The 18,975-nt window shown below is 42.6% G+C and overlaps 1 protein-coding gene across 1 annotated transcript; it reads right to left on the reverse strand.

The window, feature by feature from the left end:
- Positions 1 to 527: 527 nt before the first annotated feature.
- Positions 528 to 11,066, reverse strand: fam83c (family with sequence similarity 83 member C). The gene is made up of 4 exons (XM_010866695.4): positions 9,559 to 11,066; positions 5,854 to 6,021; positions 3,658 to 3,782; positions 528 to 1,745 (listed from the first exon to the last, which is right to left on the reverse strand). Exons 1-4 carry the CDS (start codon positions 10,066 to 10,068, stop codon positions 797 to 799), a joined length of 1,752 nt encoding a protein of 583 aa, XP_010864997.2. The 5' UTR covers positions 10,069 to 11,066; the 3' UTR covers positions 528 to 796.
- Between the last annotated feature and the right edge of the window lie 7,909 nt (positions 11,067 to 18,975).

The raw sequence follows: 18,975 nt of genomic DNA on the forward strand, positions 1-18,975 counted from the left end.
GATGACCCCCTGTCCACTGCCGAAAGCACCTACAATGGGCACGTGAGCATCAGAACTGGACCATGGAGCAATTGAAGAAGGTGGTCTGATCTGATGAATCACGTTTCCTTTTACATGACGTGGATGGCTGGGGGTGTGTGTCACTTTCCTGGAGAACACATGGCACCAGTATGCACTATGGAAAGGAGGCAAGCCGGCGGAGGCAATGTAACGCTTTGGGCAATGTTCTGCTGGGAAACCTTGTGTCCTGCCATTCACTGGCCTCTTTCAGCAGGATAATGCACCGAGCCACAAAGCAAAAATGGTTTAGGAATGGTTTAAGGAACACAACAACAGGTTCAAAGTGTTGACTTGGCCTCCAAATTCCCCAGCTCTCAATCCAATCGAGCATCTGTGGGATGTGCTGGAAAAACAAGTCCGATCCATTGAGGCCCCACCTCGCAACTTACAGGACTTAAAGGATCTGCTGCTAATGTCTTGGTGCCCATCGTCAGAGGTCTAGTGGAATCCATCCCTCGACGGGTCAGGGCTGGTTCTGCGGCAAAAGGGGGACCTACACAATATTAGGCAGGTGGTCTTAATGTTATGGCTGATCGGTGTAAATACAACAACAAACTTTGCTGCTTCCCAGAGGTCTCATGCGGTTATGTGCGATGTGGGTAGAAAACATTAGCCACGGTCCCAGCACAGACGCAGTTACATTTAACATTTATTATTTTTTCTATTTTATTTTACATTTAGCAGTTCCTGTTACAGTAAGTGCATTTGTCATTAGATAGTTACCAACCAATTTTTCTCAGTGGTTATTCTTTAATTCAAACCTACTATACACTTGCTTGGACTTCATCTTGTTGTAGTGGTTAACCAGGTCCAATTTGCTGTGGCCTAACGTCATACGTTTGTGTTCATGTCGATTTATCCCTGGGGGCGGTGGCGGAGGATTCTCCGGCTCGGCCTGGGATAGGTCTGGCCCTGCAAAGGGTGTGCTGTTAAAAGGAACCTTCTGATAGTTGTAGGTGTCCTTTTCCGTTAGGGGAAGGAGGTCCTTCTTGGTTGGGGGAAGGAAGAGGTCAGTAAGCTTGGTGAGGAAGGGGTTAGAGGAAGTCCTTTGCTTGGGAGAAAGTGGAGTCTCCTGCACTGGAGACTGTGTGTTGGGGCTACTGTTGAATAGGTTTGACTTGTGATCATACACACCGAGAGCCTGAAACTTAGATGTGGTTCCCACGACACTTGGTCCAAGGAACTCAGCAGAGCGGGACTTGGACCACTCTGTAGAGGAAGGGCGTTCAGAAGATAGGGTTTTACTGTTCCCATTGTGAGAGCCTCTGGTGGCTTGTGGGGGGTGATTATGAGGGGTGGGAGATAAAGTTCCTCCTCTCCTCTCAGGGCTCATATGAGAGTTGCTGGGCTCTTTCTTGGGACCTTGATTAACCTTGTAAACTGTATTTGTCATGCCGGGTGCTGCCTTGACACTGGACATGCTGCTGCTGGATTGGCTGCTAGAGTTATCCGAACCCGGAAACTTCTCCCTGTCCCGAGGCCTCTGGGTGAAGAGGTCTAGCATGTTGGGTACCATCACAGGGTATGGGTAGTATGGAAGACCCTCTTCATCTGGGTTGTGGAAGCAGTCAATGATCTGAGAGTCAGCATAAAGGCAGCGGAATTCTCGGTCGAAGCTGTCAGTGATCTGCCCAGAGAAGTGCATCACCATGTTGCTGTGGACCTGTGCCGAGAGCCAGCTAAAACTACAGGAAGGGAAACACGACCAAAAAACTGTTCGTCAACTGCAGGAGGGTAGTTTTACAGTGCGCACACAAATGTGGAAAGTACACGAATATAACAACACAGAATGGGCTAAAAATGCCATAAATACATCCCTATCCAGTAATGTTAAACTTATTACCTTAGTTGCACAAAATGGTAGAAAATGGCATTGCACACTATACACAAATCCTCTTAGAAAACATTTAAGTACATCCTGTAAGTAGTAACTCATTCTGGTTAAAAACCGACATATCAGCTTTAGACGACATGCACCAAGCAATTTCAGATCAATATCAGCACGTCCTGTAAAATCTAGTATTTTTTCAGGATGTATGAGGCATTTTAAAGTTTCTATGTGTGTCAGTTTTCAAAAGGCATGATATTATATCTGATTCATGTTGTGGAAGTTTCTTTATACAATGTATTCTCACTGAGTAAAGGACTGAGTCCCACTGTTAAGATAGGTAGAGGAATGTGTGGGATCTGGTATTTGCATAGGGGGCATCTATTGTCTGTCCAGATGCAGATCAATGGGTTTTAGGACAAGATAGGAGAAGATACAACAGGGGGCAGTAAGGTCAGTTGGCCCCTTTGGGTAAACACTACAGTAAACATTATGGCAGGAAGGATAAGGTGGGGGAAGATAGCATTTGACTTGTGTGATAGAACAAAGGGAAAGGTGTTTGATTGACATGAGACAGATGGCAGCATCTTACCACACCCCTTTTCCTATGTAATAAATACTGTCGAAATGATGTTTTTATTTAGAAACTATTCACTGTTACTTTGTAACCTGCATACTTTCTCCTTGCAAGTTTCATTAAAAAACGTTTATTGCGCAATTGATTTCTCCTGTCTTACCTACCATTTTCATAGAACTATTTGGATTTTAGAAATTGCCATCACATTCATTATAACATGAAACAAATTATAATATGTTGTACTTTTTTAAGGGAAGCATGTTTACAGAGAGTAAACCAACAAACAAATATTTACAGGGTCACTTTAAATGCAATATGAATACTGTACCAGAAAACCAAATAATGCTTCCCTGTGTTCTTCAGTATTTGAACAATGGTAAACTGTTGGAGTCAGCTTGGCGTTATAACAGATCACCTTAGACTGTTGGGGTCAGTTTGGTGCTAAAACAAAGCTTAGACTGTTGGAGTCATAAATAGATTGTTTTAAATGACTGCCTTGAGCATGTGCTTGATAGTCAAAAGGGCATACTTGTCTCTGAGTTAAAGGTTTAGCACATTTTAACAAGCAGACTAATAAAAAAAACTATTCAAACTGTAATTGTGATAGATAAACTGAATTGCAACTGACGAATTTGCATTGACTGAGAGTTTGGCACATGTGTACAACCTCATTGTTTGCACATTCACCCTCAAGTTAAACTCTTTTTGCCCTTCCTACAGTACCTGTAACAAAAGATCTTTAGACCAAACCTATACCTAGAAAGCCACATATTCATGATTCATATCATATTTTTTTGCCTCTACAGTTCCCTGTTGGAGCTGTGACAATGCTTTCATTTTTTACCTTCATTTTTTTTTTTTTAACACTGCAACCCTACCTTGCCTGACACAACAAACAATTGTGACACATCCTACTGGATGTCTTCCATCTACTGTTTAAGGACATCTATTGGCTACTAGGTGGCAGTACAACTTACCAAATCTCAGGGGAGGGACAGCCCAAAGCAATTAGGAATGGGATATTTACCTAATGACTAAAATGAAAATGATGTTTGCCCAAGTAAATTTCCAGAGCATGGATGTGTAAGCCATGCATTATTGGAATTCCCAGTTACTGCTTTACATTTTAGTGTAAATAATAGATGAATAACTTGGACTGTATTTCCAAAAGATACAATAATAAAGTTCTTACCTGTAGGACCCAGCGATGACTTCCTCACAGTCAATAATTAAAAACTTTTCCTGGACCTGTCCAGTGAACTTTTTCCCACTTTTGGTGCAATAGGTATCTCCACACACACTGCGTATTCTCATGTTCTGGAAAGACAATTTCACAGGGTAAGTGGTAACTCTAACTCAAATTAGATTAACAATAATTAATAATGATGAGTAAAGAGCATCAACCCATCTTTAGTTTTCTTTAGATTTCCACACTGCGTATAATGAATGCATTCACATGCACACACATAGAGAGGCAGACAGAGAGAGAGAGAGAGAGGCAGACAGAGAGTGCCATCATTCACCATGCTGTCCAATGAGGAAAAGATGCAGGTGCTCTTGGGGGAGGGACACACAGCCCCCCTAGCTGGACGTTTCCTCAGAGAGTGCCACAAAATAAGGGATAACCTGTGACCTGCCGTGAACTGTTACATTTTATTCATTATTTATGTATTTTCACTTTATTGTTACTGTTCACCTCAACATTTTAGTTGTTGCTAGGTCTTTCAGATGATGACGGTCATTTCTGCTCTTAGTGTTGTTATGACTTATTTGTACTTGTTGTTCACTCTGAGCATTTTGTTATTGCTGAATATTTCTGACAATGCTGGTTATTGTTCAATTCAATTCAACTTTATTAGCATGACAGTTATTACAACCATATTGCCAAAGTTAGAAGTACAGTAAGAAGGTGTCTACACGGTAGCAGCCCCCATTTAAGGTGACAGCAAGAACAACAATAACAAGCATTGTTAATAAACTATTAATTGTGCAAGAGAATTTTGTTTCAGTCCTTACTCCTTTAAAAGTTCTGATCGATTAAATTGCCATCACAAGAGAAAGAGGCAGAGAGAGAGAGAGAGATGCAGACAGAGAGAGAGGAGCGGCAGACAGACTATTAAACATCTATATTAATTAACTGACCCAAATGCTCGAAAATCAACAGCCCAGGACTCACTCTAAACGACACAAATAAAATGCCTCCTATATGCAGATGATGTGGTTCTACTGTCACCAACAAAAGAGGGCCTTGTTGTGGAAATTTCTATATACAATGTATTCTGACTGAGTAAAGGACTGAGTCCCACGGTTTAAATAGGTATAGGAATGTGTGGGATCTGGTATTTGCATAGGGGGCATCTATTGTCTGTCCAGATGGAGATCAATGGGTTTTAGGACAGGATAGGAGAAGATACAACAGGGGGCAGTAAGGCCAGTTGGCCCCTTTGGGTAAACACTACAGTAAACATTATGGCAGGAAGGATAAGGTGGGGGAAGATAGCATTTGACTTGATAGAACAAAGGGAAAGGTGTTTAGACAGATGGCAGCATCTTACCACACCCCTTTTTCCTATGTGATATATACGGTTGAATGAGCTACATTAGTTAGAGGCTCCTCAGACGATTATGTTTGCGTAAGCGGTTGACGCGTCTCTCATAATAGTCTCTGTGCATAATAATTAATAAAACGGTTATGATGTACAAAGAGAACTTTGTCTCTGTGTCCCTTACTCCGAGTGTCGATACATGGAATTACCATCACAGCCTACAGCATCATTTTTTCTGATTAATATACAAAAAAGAGCCAGCAAATTTTATAATCATTTAAAAACAAGCCAACCCCACTCCTACCACTATAAAGCACTCCAATGCCAGGAAGAAACTATAGAGAAGAACCCCTTTAGCCAGCTGATTCTTAAAATAAGTTCACAGACCAATACTAACCCAATAAAACATCAAGACAGCACTCAGACAATCTGGCCCAATCAAATTATTACAAAACGAAAGGAAAATGATATCACCTATTGGCAAAACATGCTTGCCCCTATTTACTTGTAACTGTGATTGTTGTTCACTGTTCTGTTTTCATGTATTTATTTTGTTTGTTTTTGCCTATAATTTTAATATATATTGATGTTTGCTTTGGCAATGTATGTAGTAACACATTCCATGCCAATAAACTGAACTGAATTGAGAGAGAGGCAGACAGAGAGAGAGAGAGAGCGAGCAGGAGAAAGGAAGAGAAAAGAGAAAGGGAAATGCAGACTATACTGAATACATTCTATTCAGCCATCCATCTATCAACATACACCAATCAGGAACTTTCTGTAAGCCAACAAGGTGAACCCAAGCACCCACCACCACACCTCAACCCTCCTCCATTACTTACCCCCAGGTGAGAATTCTGGATGTCCAGGGCAGCACACATGTCGACAAAGTAGTTGAGGTTCTTTTCATCCAGTAGAATGTACACAGGGACCTTGCGCTTGTTCGAGGCCTCCATTAAGTCACACAGCAGATCAACATCTGTGAAGAGGTCCATGACCAACGCTATGACCTGCTCGCACAGGTAAACATTAATGGAAGTAATGACAGTTATGTTAGTATTAGTTTGATAATTTTACAGGGCTATTATCAGGTCTAGGCAGCAAGATCGTTTTTTTTAACATTAGGACTGCCAAATGCCTAAGGGAAAGTGGTAACTAAAGTAATGGTAATTAAAATAAAACTGCCATTTTGAACACTACACGCTCCTCCTAACATGAATTTTCCTAAATAGGCGTGAATTATATTGTTCTGTGGTCAGAATTCTAGACTAACAAACGGAAATCCATTTAAAGACCATTTACCTGTTTTTTTCTACCCTGTTTTCCAACTTTATCACCAATAACCCCTGGCACTTAGAATTGTTACCCGAATGGGGCCCAGGCGCTAATCACCCCTCACTGAATGCATGAAGTCAATGGATGAATGCACAATACTCCCAGATGAATGATAGTCTCGGTTGAATTTGAATGAACTTACAAATGAAATACAAGATTTCCATGACCATTCAACAATTGAATTAGGCTATTATTGAAACACAATACAAGGCTACTTGACAATTCAACATATGGAGATTCAGTATTCTTGTGTAGATGAATTCATCAAATGTAAATCTAAAATGTAAATCTAAATAATAAAAATACCAGACATTCTTTAGCAATCACCAATTCAACAAACGTATTACACCGTTACTGTTTTTATTTGGAGAGAAAAACATAATCGCAAACACACTGTATCACCACTCTTTGAATTTTCTCTGTTTATTATTTTACTGAAGAGTAAGATTCTACAAATACAATAGGCTCAATAATTATTCACAAAACGAAATACCAATGATCAATTCAGCAAACATATTACGCACTACTGTTTTTCATCAATACAATATATACATTTTCATGTAGGCTACTGTAAATCAATCTTTGAAATTGGTTACATGTTGTTTACATTCTTTTTCAGTTGTTAGATGTACATGTCGACCATGGGAACCTCATTGCTGTTATCCCTGCATTTCAGTTGCACATGCCACTTTGCACCTTCAATTTCACATTCTTATATCCTCTGCTAATACTCTGCTAATCAAATGTACAAAATGTTTTATTGAATAATACATTGCAATGTTTTTACTTGAAGAGAAGGCTGTGAAGAGCAGTTATAAGCTGCAGGTATGAGGATCTGGTGTGCATAATTATGGGAAGCCGCGGGTGGTGTGATGAGGAACAGGTGTACGTAATAGTGGAGAGTCCGGGGTGTTCTGTGAATGCAGAGCTATCAGCCGGATGCTGTCGTGATCACAGGGAGGCACCGTGACAGTGAAGGCTACAGCAAATCATCCTTTCATTTATTAATTTTTCTATTTTATCGTGTTTATCAAGCCTATGTACAGCTATGCATGCGGATATCCTTTGATCGTCGCAAATTGGTCGATATTCTGTTATTTTTCCAACAAAATGAGATAAAAATGAAAAATGATTCAAAAATAAATCCATTAGAATTTAGTGTGTAGAACATTTTCATTTTGTACATTTGTAGGGCCTAATAAACAAATTAAAATACTATAGCCTGTGTTCTTAGAAGAAATGTTCTATGTATTATTTTTTTAGTCGTTTTCTTTTCATATTATAAGACCTTCAATACAAACACATTCCTGTATTTTTTCAAATTCATTAACCATTTAAAAAATACAAATTCAGTAATTCATAATTTTTTAGACTACTCTATATAGTTTGATGACGACCTAGTAGATGAAGTGATGCTCTGGCTAGTTGGTGATGGTGCAGAGAAGAATGTGTATGCTAATAGGGCCAATTAATATGCTCTGGCTTATAATGTTTGTCTTAAAAGGCTTGTCAGTTCTAGTGTTAAAGAAAGTACTTAAATAACAACAAAATCAGCTTTTTTTCAATCATGTTCTGGCTTTGACTACATGACAAGATTCGACATGTGCCTGAATTTTGTTGCTTACTCCTGACCTATATTTAAGCAATAAGTTACGTGGAAGTGTGTTATTTGGCCAATATATTTTGGCTAAGAGCTGTTCTTTATTGATCTAACTGAGTTGATAATCGTTTAATAAAAGCAATAAGGTATCACTGGGGTTTGAGGTATATTGCCAATATAGCATGGCTTAGCACTGTGTTCAGGTATTCCACAAAGCATTGTGCCTAAAACAAATGACTGGTTTGAAGCCTGAATGTTGACTGGCTGATACCAGTGGTATATGTAAGCATACATCCCCTTGTGCCTTATTGATAACATATACCCCGTATCACCATTCAGAATTCAAACCTCCTGATATATAATAGACTGTATACCACATATACGACATCACTGTCGTATACGTGATGTCAGATTTATAAGAGCAATACGGCTCTTTTAAAAAAAAAATGTTTACATATACCATGGCTATCAGCAAATTCGCATTCATGATTCGGAGAACCTGTTTTATAAGGTCTCATTTACCACGGCTTTCTGCCAATCTGCACTCAGGATTTGAACCACACTCTATATAATACTGTGTTGTTTATCACATCTGTACTTTACATTACCAACAGCCAGGTATGAAAAATAACTAAAATAATAAAATCCCATTCATAAGCCTTGTGTATAAGGCTAAGTACAGGGTGAACTCTTATAATGGCTTTATAAAGTGCTCATTGGAAACTGTCGTATTCATAGGAAAATATCACATTAGTTGTAGGCTTATGTGCCTTTGTAAGACTATTGTACAGCTTAACACACACAGCTCAACTTCAAATGATTGTGAAAAACAATACTCATGCTACAATTAATGTATGTCACACTATAGACCCTAAGAAACAAAATAATTACACAAATGTATGCTGAGGCCTCTTGTATCGCTACCCATTTGCTTTTAAATAAATTAAAGTAACCGGCTAGGCTATATGACTATTTAACACCGCTTTTCCACATGACATGACATTGGGAAACACCCATAGGCTACATCAACATGGTCCCATGGTAATAGATAACACAGAATACAAAATGTGACAGATGAATTTATAGGATGTTAAGGTACGTTTGGGTACATTACAATGCGCTCCTATGTTGATGTGTATCACATTTGCAAAAACCTCTAAGTTACGAATATTACTGTAAGGTATATCTTACGAATTTAGAAAACTGTGTGATTTGCAATGAATTAGATTCAACATATTCTAGTTACCACATAATTAGATTTTGGGTTAAGATTAGTTGTTGAAGTACTGGTGATAAGGTTAGGGTTAAGGTTAGATACCAGTTAAGGAAAGGATTAAAATGGGGTGGGGGTGGGGGAAGAAATGCCCCTCTCAGAGTGAATGTGACTGCCCTATAGCGGCAGGTCTGTAATCTAAAAATGTAATAGATCTTAAGAATTTGGCTGAGACCAGCCTGGGTACATGGGCATGTTTAGACAAGACTGCACTGTTGTTCAAGTAACTTTATGTACACGAATTCAGCCAACCCTATGTGGTTATTCAGGCTTTAAAATAAAAAATGGTGGGCCTATTTCTGATTATATATGTTGTTGTTTTTTAAATCAACGACTTACCTTTTTTGCTTTATTTATTAATGACCGAATGAGGTCTTTCACATTGTGAGACTTGTCTCTCTGGAAATAGATCTGTGTTTCTGAGGGTCCGTATCGATGTGGGTTTTCTGGCCATCCTAGTTCCAGAATTGGTGGCTCCTCGTCAGACATCATTGGGAAATAAGTCCCCGAGGTGAGCTCTGACACCGTATCCCCCTCTCCAATGTCCCGGTCAGTGCCATTTGCGCTGTTGTCGGAGCTGCAGTTCTTAGCTGCATGTTCAGTAATATAACGAATCTCAAGCGAAGAGAGAAAGTTTAATTCCCTTTCCACTGTCAGAACTCGTCTGTATTCCTTTTCTCCTGACTCCAGTAGAGCGTCTGTTGCCAGCCTGGCCGTCTCATTGTGGCTAAGCTCGAGCGTCGACCCTTGTCGCCATGGGTTCTTCACTTCTTCCAACCTTGTGGCGAGCTTACCTAGTGGTTTGCGACCAGAATTATTTGTCGGCCGGAGATCGTCGGAGCTCATCATTGTGCCTACGCAGCACAAAGGTAACTGATGTCTGTGACTCTCGTAATCTAAAATACTCTATAGCACAACAGCAAACTTCATAATATATTTTCAAAAACAGAAAGTAGTTTCAAACGTCCTAAACTGAAAAATACTTGACTACACTATTTGTCAAACATTGACAGGGACTGCAGGCGTTGTTGATTTCATTCAGAAGTACACCGCCTCCAGCTCACCTGTCTCTACCTGTCTTTAGTCGTATTGGGTGGTGTCTAATGTAAACTAGCCCCACCTCTCGCTCACGTGATATGAAACAAAAAACCTATCCCGTCGTCTCGCTGTGATAGCGCGTAACAGCGAGGGAGGTCTCTACACACATATTTTCCAACATGATTACTCTGAGAGCTCTCTAAATTCCACCCCTCCCCGTGAGTGGGATAAAGTTATTAAAGGACAACATGAGAATAACTCCCCTTTGTTATGTTACTGTTGTTGTGGTCTGTGTACAACAACCGGTGAATGGTTGCAACTTCTCCAAATATAGGTTACAAAACAAATCACTTTTATATTGTTAAACCTGTTATACTCTCATAACATATTTATTGTATTTATGTAATAGGCTAATGTGTTAAGCAATGTCAGAGGGCCTCTAGGTTGTTGTGTCCATCTTGGTCTACAAAATTCATTTGTTTTAGGTCAAGTCACAGAGCAGATTTAAGGTCTGTGAAGAGATCAATGCCCCATGAACCTATTGTGTCTAACACTTTCTTGTAAGATTTAACTCTAGTTCAGATATTATCAATGTACATGTTAAAGATCTAATAGGCTTGCCTGTGGTTCAACTGCCACTTCATTTGAATTGTAAATACAGAGACTATGGAGGAGTGCCTGTGTAGCAGGATATAATTTACATAAAAGGTGACTGCAAATAAAAAAGCAGCCACACATGAATAACAAGTTTTTAACAGGGGAAAATCAGCAAAGCTCAGACATTAAGCGTTTTTCTTATTTTGCCTTTCCTTAGTTTTTCAGGTGAAATAAATTGATAGGCTAAAATATAATGTTTGAATTTGCCGTAATGTATGTCATCATTATTGGCCACATCCACGTTTTTGCATGTTGAAATGACTAGCAGATCAATAAATGCATGTGGGCTGTGTCCAGAGTCTTAAGGTATAATCCAGATCAGCTGCAAAACCAGCTGGACAAAGACAGGGACGACCAGGTGGGCTGTGGGCAGTGACAGCAGGAATCATCAGACGTCAAATAAATCAGCAACACAACCAGGAAAACTTTGGACAAAGACAGAAATTAGTTGTCAGGCCAGGTAGTCTTATGGTGTGGTCCAAGGGCACAGGTCCTCCTAAGGTTAAATGGAATACCAGAAAGATTAGACAGCATTTTGTGAATTCCAAAAGATATCTGAGCCTATGTTTCAGACTGACCCTAGTGCCCGGCAATATATTGTAGCAGCATAAAACTATGGGCTGAGACAGTCTGCAGACACTGTGGCCCCTGATTAAGGTATAAATATAAGGTGACACACATCCCAAACTAGAGCATCTGCTAAATTACTAAAATGTAATATAAATGAAAGTCAGAGACAAAAGGTTGTTGACCTTCATAAATTATGCATAAAAAAGCTTTGAAATAGATATAAGTCTGAAAATACCCATATTGTCACAGTGTGGGTAGGCAGGAATCAAACGTGGATGTAATAAGCTAATGTTGAGATAAATGTAGTTTAAATAATGCTGATTTAATAACCATGTATTCTTATGTTTTGGTTTTATTAAATTGTATGCTGCAGCCAGGTTAGGGAAATATGATTGAATACAATAACCATAAAAAGTTTACATTACACTCAGCCACACTCACTCAGACTTTACACCTGGCTCAGATAGAGAGACAGGATTAAAACCCCACAATTAACATACAAATGAAACTGCCTCCTATACAGCACAAAGAGACCTTCTGTCTCCAGCCCCCTGATGTTCTAGTCTAGGTTAGGACAATAGAATGTAAATTACTGTAACCTGGTTAAGATTTCACACCTGTATGCAAATAACCTGTTGATCTATGACCGAGAGTGAGAGCACGTCCTTCCTCATTGGATGGCGAAAACCAAGAGATTCGTCCAACATGTCACCATGCCAACGAAGAGCCAACAAGGATGGGTTTTACTCACGAGAGTGAAAAGTAACCGCCCCTGTGGCGGGAGTATTAAAACCAATGTTTGATCTTTATTCGGGGCGAATATTTTGTGGAAGCTCGAGGGTTGAGCAAATATTTGACCACTGCAGTGTATTTCATGTATTTTGACTTATCAATTCATATTAATAAATCTTTGTGCTAAATTTCCATTTGGACCGGATCCTCGTCCTTCTTCAGAAATTCTGGTACACGTAAAATTCTTAACACTAACCATGGTCTTTGTTGACAAACAACAGTTAGACTAGAGCACATAAAGGCACACAAGAAACAATGAAAATGGTATAGGCTGAACAGGCACTCAAACATAGGTGAAGCATACACATGACTCATGTAATGGGAACTGACAACCTGGACGAAGACATGGGAAACGGGACAGTCCGGGGATGTGTTTCAGTGCACATGGGAAACGGGACAGTCTGGGGATGCGTTGCAGTGCAAATGGGAAACAGGATGATGGCAGCTAGTAGAACGGCGATGCAGAGACACAAAACTGGGATGGGGGGGTCCCAGGTGGAATCGTGACACATCCACTAATATGTTTGCATCAACTGGGGCTGTGATGAACCTAACTGGAAAAGGACTTGTGTGTTTTGCCTCCATGTACAGTAAGGATTGTTTGGCAGGTCAAAATATTCTCCAAGTATCACAGTTGAGGAATTTCAAACATTTTTGATTCTTCGGGTTGCCAGGTCTCCAGAACTGAAATTAGATGCCACATAAAATATCAATTAGTTATTCGGACAACTTGCCATAAGAAAAGCCTTTACTCTCATCATTAAATTTTTGTCAGCATCAGGAGTTGGCTACACAATATTGGATGTTTCATTGGAACCAGGTTCTAAGTCAGACGAGAATAGAGATTTCAGTCGAGCAAGATTTCCAAATCGCTTGTTGGAATAGAGGTAGCATGCCACTGCATTGTATTTTACCTCAGATTAGTATTATTATTTTTAGTGTAAAATTCAAACTCATAAACAACAATTATATTTTGGTAATCTTTTTTGCTTATGTTCACCAAGGGGTCCAATCATTTTGGAGGCCACTGCACAACATAGCTTTGTGACAATAAACAGGTTTAGATGTTTTCTATCAACTGCCACCTTAACATGGTGGAGGGGGTTGAGTACCCGAGTGACCCTAGGAGCTATGTTGTCTGGGGCTATATGCCCCTGGTAGGGTCTCCCAAGGCAAACAGGTCCTAGGAGACGGGTCAGACTAAGAGCGGTTCAAAACCCCTTAATGATGAGAAACATTTTGAGGTCCGTGACATCGCCCGGTATGGTGCAGCCGGGCCCCCAACCTGGAGCCAGGCCCGGGGTTGGTGCTCGTACGCGAGTGCCTGGTGGCCGGGCCTTTCCGGCCGGGCTCAGTCCGAAGGAGCGACGTGGGGCCGCATTCCCGTAGGCTCACCACCCACAGGAGGGACCATAAGGGGTCGATACGGAGAGGATCGGGCGGCAGTCGAAGGCGGGGGCCTAGACAACCCGATCCCTGGACACGGAAACTAGCTCTAGGGACGTGGAACGTCACCTCGCTGGCGGGGAAGGAGCCTGAGATTGTGCGTGAGGTTGAGAGGTTCCGACTAGAGGTAGTCGGGATCACCTCTACACATGGCTTGGGCTCTGGAACCACACTCCTTGAGAGAGGATGGACTCTTCACCACTCTGGAGTTGCCCATGGTGAGAGGAGGCGGGCTGGGGTGGGTTTGCATATAGCTCCACAGCTCTGCCGCCATGTGTTGGAGTTTACCCATGTGAACGAGAGGGTCGTTTCCCTGCGCCTAGGGGTCGGGGATAGGTCTCTCACTGTTGTTTGTGCCTATGGGCCCGAACGGCAGTGCAGAGTACCCGACCTTCTTGGAGTCTCTGGGAGGGGTGCTGGAAAGTGCTCCAACTGGGGACTCTATCGTTCTACTGGGGGACTTCAACGCCCACGTGGGCAACGACAGTGACACCTGGAGGGGCGTGATTGGGAGGAACGGCCCCCCTGATCTGAACCCGAGCGGTGTTCAGTTATTGGACTTCTGTGCTAGTCACAGTTTGTCCATAACGAACACCATGTTCAAGCATAAGGGTGTCCATCAGTGCACGTGGCACCAGGACACCCTAGGCCGCAGGTCGATGATCGACTTTGTTGTCGTCTTATCTGACCTGCGGCCGTATGTCTTGGACACTCGGGTGAAGAGAGGGGCGGAGCTGTCAACTGATCACCACCTGGTGGTGAGTTGGATCCGATGGCGGGGGAGGAAGCTGGACAGACTCGACAGGCCCAAGCGTACTGTAAGGGTCTGCTGGGAACGTCTGGCCGAGTCTCCTGTCAGAGAGATCTTTAACTCCCACCTCCGGCAGAACTTCGACTGGATCCTGAGGGAGGCTGGAGATATTGAATCCAAGTGGACCATGTTCTCCACCGCCATTGTCGAAGTGGCCGCTCTGAGCTGTGGCCGTAAGGTCTCCGATGCCTGTCGAGGCGGCCATCCCCGAACCCGGTGGTGGACACCGGAAGTAAGGGATGCCGTCAAGCTGAAGAAGGAGTCCTATCAGGCCTGGTTGGCTTGTGGGACTCCTGAGGCAGCTGATGCGTACCGACAGGCCATGCGGACGGCAGCCCGGGTGGTTGTGGAGGCAAAAACTCGGACCTGGGAGGAGTTCGGTGAGGCCATGGAGAAGGACTATCGGCTGGCCTCGAAGAGATTCTGGCAAACCATCCGGCGCCTCAGGAGAGGGAAACAGTGCCCTACCAACGCTGTTTACAGTAGAGGTGGGCAGCTGTTGACCTCAACTGGGGATGTCGTCGGGCGGTGGAAAGAGTACTTCGAGGATCTCCTCAATCCCGCTGTCACGTCTTCCATTGAGGAAGCAGAGGATGAGGGCTCAGAGTTGGACTCGTCCATCACCCGGGCTGATGTCACAGAGGTGGTCAAGAAACTCCTCGGTGGCAAGGCACCGGGGGTGGATGAGATCCGCCCTGAGTACCTCACGTCTCTGGATGTTGTGGGGCTGTCTTGGTTGACACGCCTGTGCAACAGGCTTCTTTTTAAGAAGGGAGACCAGAGGGTGTATTCCAACTATAGGGGAATCACACTTCTCAGCCTCCCCGGGAAAGTCTATGCCAGGGTTCTGGAGAGGAGAATACGGCCGATAGTAGAACCTCGGATTCAGGAGCAACAGTGTGGTTTTCGTCCAGGCCGTGGAACACTGGACCAGCTCTTTCCCCTCTACGGGGGTGTTGGAGGGTTCATGGGAGTTTGCCCAACCAATCCACATGTGTTTTGTGGATTTGGAGAAGGCATTCGACTGTGTCCCTCGCCGCATCCTGTGGAGAGTGCTTCGGGAATATGGGGTCCTGGGTCCTTTGCTAAGGGCTGTCAGGTCCCTGTCCGCATTGCCGGCAGTAAGTCAGACTTGTTCCCAGTGCATGTTGGACTCCGGCAGGGCTGCCCTTTGTCGACGGTTCTGTTCGTAATTTTTATGGACAGAATTTCTAGGCGCAGCCAGGGGCCGGAGGGTGTCAGGTTTGGGGACCACATGATTTCGTCTCTGCTCTTTGCGGATGATGTTGTCGTGTTGGCTCCTTCAAACCAGGATCTTCAGCATGCACTGGGACGGTTTGCAGCTGAGTGTGAAGCGGTGGGGATGAAAATCAGTACCTCCAAATCCGAGTCCATGGTCCTCAGTCGGAAAAGGGTGGCTTGCCCACTTCAGGTTGGTGGAGAGTGCCTGCCTCAAGTGGAGGAGTTTAAGTATCTAGGGGTCTTGTTCACAAGTGAGGGATGGATGGAACGGGAGATTGACAGACGGATCGGTGCAGCTTCTGCAGTAATGCGGTCGATGTATCGGTCTGTCGTGGTGAAGAAAGAGCTAAAACGCAAGGCGAAGCTCTTGATTTACTGGTCAATCTACGTTCCTACTCTCACCTATGGTCATGAGCTTTGGGTCATGACCGAAAGGACAAGATCCCGGATACAGGCGGGCGAAATGAGCTTTCTCCGCAGGGTGGCTGGGCGATCCCTTAGAGATAGGGTGAGAAGCTCGGTCACCGGGAGGAGCTCAGAGTAGAGCCGCTGCTCCTCCACATCGAAAGGGGTCAGCTGAGGTGGCTTGGGCATCTGTTTCGGATGCCTCCGGAACGCCTTCCTGGGAAGGTGTTCAGGTCCTGTCCCACCGGGAGGAGACCCCGGGGAAGACCTAGGACACGCAGGAGGGACTATGTCTCCCGGCTGGCCTGGGAACGCCTCTGTGTCCCCCCGGAAGAGCTGGAGGAAGTGTCTGGGGAGAGGGAAGTCTGGGCATCTCTGCTTAGACTGCTGCCCCCGCGACCCGGCCCCGGATAAGCAGAAGATGATGGATGGATGGATTTTGGCATCTTCATGTGAAGAAGCTGTGAATATGTCCCTATCCCTGTCAATCAAATTTCAATCAAATGTATTTATAAAGCCCTTTTTACAACAGCAGTTGTCACAAAGTGCTTTACAGAGACACCCGGCCTTAAACCCCAAGGAGCAGACAACAGTAGTGTTGAATTTCAGTGGCTAGGAAAAACTCCCTAAGGTCGAATTTTAGGAAGAAACCTAGAGAGGACCCAGGCTCAGAGGGGTGACCAGTCCTCTTCTGGCTGTGCCGGCTGAGATATTAAGAGTCCAATTGGAATAATAAATACATTTCTCTGAGCTAAATCCAGAGTCTATTTGATTTTAGACTAGGTCAGAAGTATGACCAGGTGGACAAGGACAGGGACAGCAACGGGCCCCCCAAACCAGGTAATCCTGAAAAGTTAGTAGTACATCCCTCATATCCCCCAGCACAATAATATAGCAGTGTAACACCTTGGAACTGTCGTTTCATAATGGCTATTTGTCTTCCATAAAAACGTTAGCAAGTAAACTGCTATGCTTTCCATAAACTTGAAGATGCTTACACGTCCATAACCAACATCCAATAGTATAATATCCATAGAGTTAGGTAAATCAAAACTACAGCTATATTTCAAAATGATAATATATGTAATTAGAACATGCATGTACTACAACAGAATATTAAGCCATCCAGCTAGTTAACTCCCTTGAAAACTCACTAGATATTTATGTTAGCTAGATAGCCTAGCTAAGATAAATGAGTGAATTGGCCAGCTAGTAGCTACAGCAGCAACCTCTTTTTCTACAGACAGTTTAAGGATAAACGTATTTAAAAAAAAATAAGCTGCCATAAGTTATTACAGGCAGAGTGACCAACCGAAAAATATGACAGTTACTTTTCATCAGCTAGCCACGTTTTTTCCACCCAAGCTAGGCTATCCTGGCCAGTTAGTTATAAGCTAGATACAGATAGACAATCACATTGAATCGGTCAATAACATGATGACAACAGTTGTTAGAAAACTGTGTTTATATGTATCTCTTATGAATTTACACCATTAAATCTAAATTCACTTACCATGAATTGTGTAGTGTAAGTATACTGCACCGACCGAATAGCCCAGAAGCAGCATACCCACTCAAACAGATGTATTTTCAAACTTGACGGGTGAGAGGCGCGCACAGTTGTAATTGCCAGATTCCTGGATGATAGTCAGACTAATCCAGTCATGCTCAAAGCAATATGATGAGACAACCAATATAAATATTTTAAGCGTCAAAACATTCCAACTGTTGAAAAAGATTACTTGTTTTAAAAGAAAGAAAAGAATAGCATGTTTTAGTTTTATTTGTTTTCATTGTGGTCCATGAATAAAAATGTAAATGTTTTGTTAATACCAATAGGCACACACACACACACACTATATATGTACAAATCCGATTCCAAAAAAGTTGGGACACTGTACAATTGTGAATAAAAACGGAATGCAATGATGTGGAAGTTTCAAATTTCAATATTTTATTCAGAATACAACATAGATGACATATCAAATGTTTAAACTGAGAAAATGTATCACATTAAGTGAAAAATAAGTTGATTTTAAATTTCATGGCATCAACACATCTCAAAAAAGTTGGGACAAGGCCATGTTAACCACTGTGTGGCATCCCCTCTTCTTTTTATAACAGACTGCAAACGTCTGGGGACTAAGGAGACAAGTTGCTCAAGTTTCTGAATAGGAATGTTGTCCCATTCTTGTCTAATACAGGCTTCTAGTTGCTCAACTGTCTTAGGTCTTCTTTGTCGCACCTTCCTCTTTATGATTCGCCAAATATTTTATATTGGTGAAAGATCTGGACTGCAGGCTGGCCATTTCAGTACCCGGATCCTTCTTCAATGCAGCCATGACATTGTAATTGATGCCAATGCAGCCATGACATTGTAATTGATGCAGTATGTGGTCTGGCATTGTCATGTTGGAAAATTCAAAGTCTTCCCTGAAAGAGACGACGTCTGGATGGGAGCATATGTTGTTCTAGAACTTGGATATAACTGTCAGCATTGATGGTGCCTTTCCAGATGTGTAGGCTGCCCATGCCACATGCACTCATGCAACCCCAGGCTTCTGAACTGAGTGCTGATAACAACTTGGGTTGTCCTTGACCTCTTTATTCCGGATGACAAGGCGTCCCAGTTTTCCAAAATGAACTTCAAATTTTGATTCGTCTGACCATAGATAACTTTTCCACTTTGCCACAGTCCATTTTAAATTATCCTTGGCCCAGAGAATACGCCTGCGCTTCTGGATCCTGTTTAGATATGGCTTCTTTTTTGACCTATAGAGTTTTAGCCGGCAACG

This window comes from Esox lucius, chromosome 17 (genome assembly GCF_011004845.1).
Source record: "Esox lucius isolate fEsoLuc1 chromosome 17, fEsoLuc1.pri, whole genome shotgun sequence".
NCBI classification, from domain to species: Eukaryota; Metazoa; Chordata; class Actinopteri; order Esociformes; family Esocidae; genus Esox; species Esox lucius.

Bases quoted from the DNA above. Each gene is read 5' to 3' on its own strand.
- fam83c (XM_010866695.4), bottom strand. From the start codon at position 10,068: ATGATGAGCTCCGACGATCTCCGGCCGACAAATAATTCTGGTCGCAAA. The intron at 6,022-9,558 runs GTAAGTCGTTGA...CTGTGCGAGCAG, and splicing joins TAATAAATAAAGCAAAAAAG to GTCATAGCGTTGGTCATGGA. The intron at 3,783-5,853 runs GTAAGTAATGGA...TTGTCTTTCCAG, and splicing joins TCCAGAATTCTCACCTGGGG to AACATGAGAATACGCAGTGT.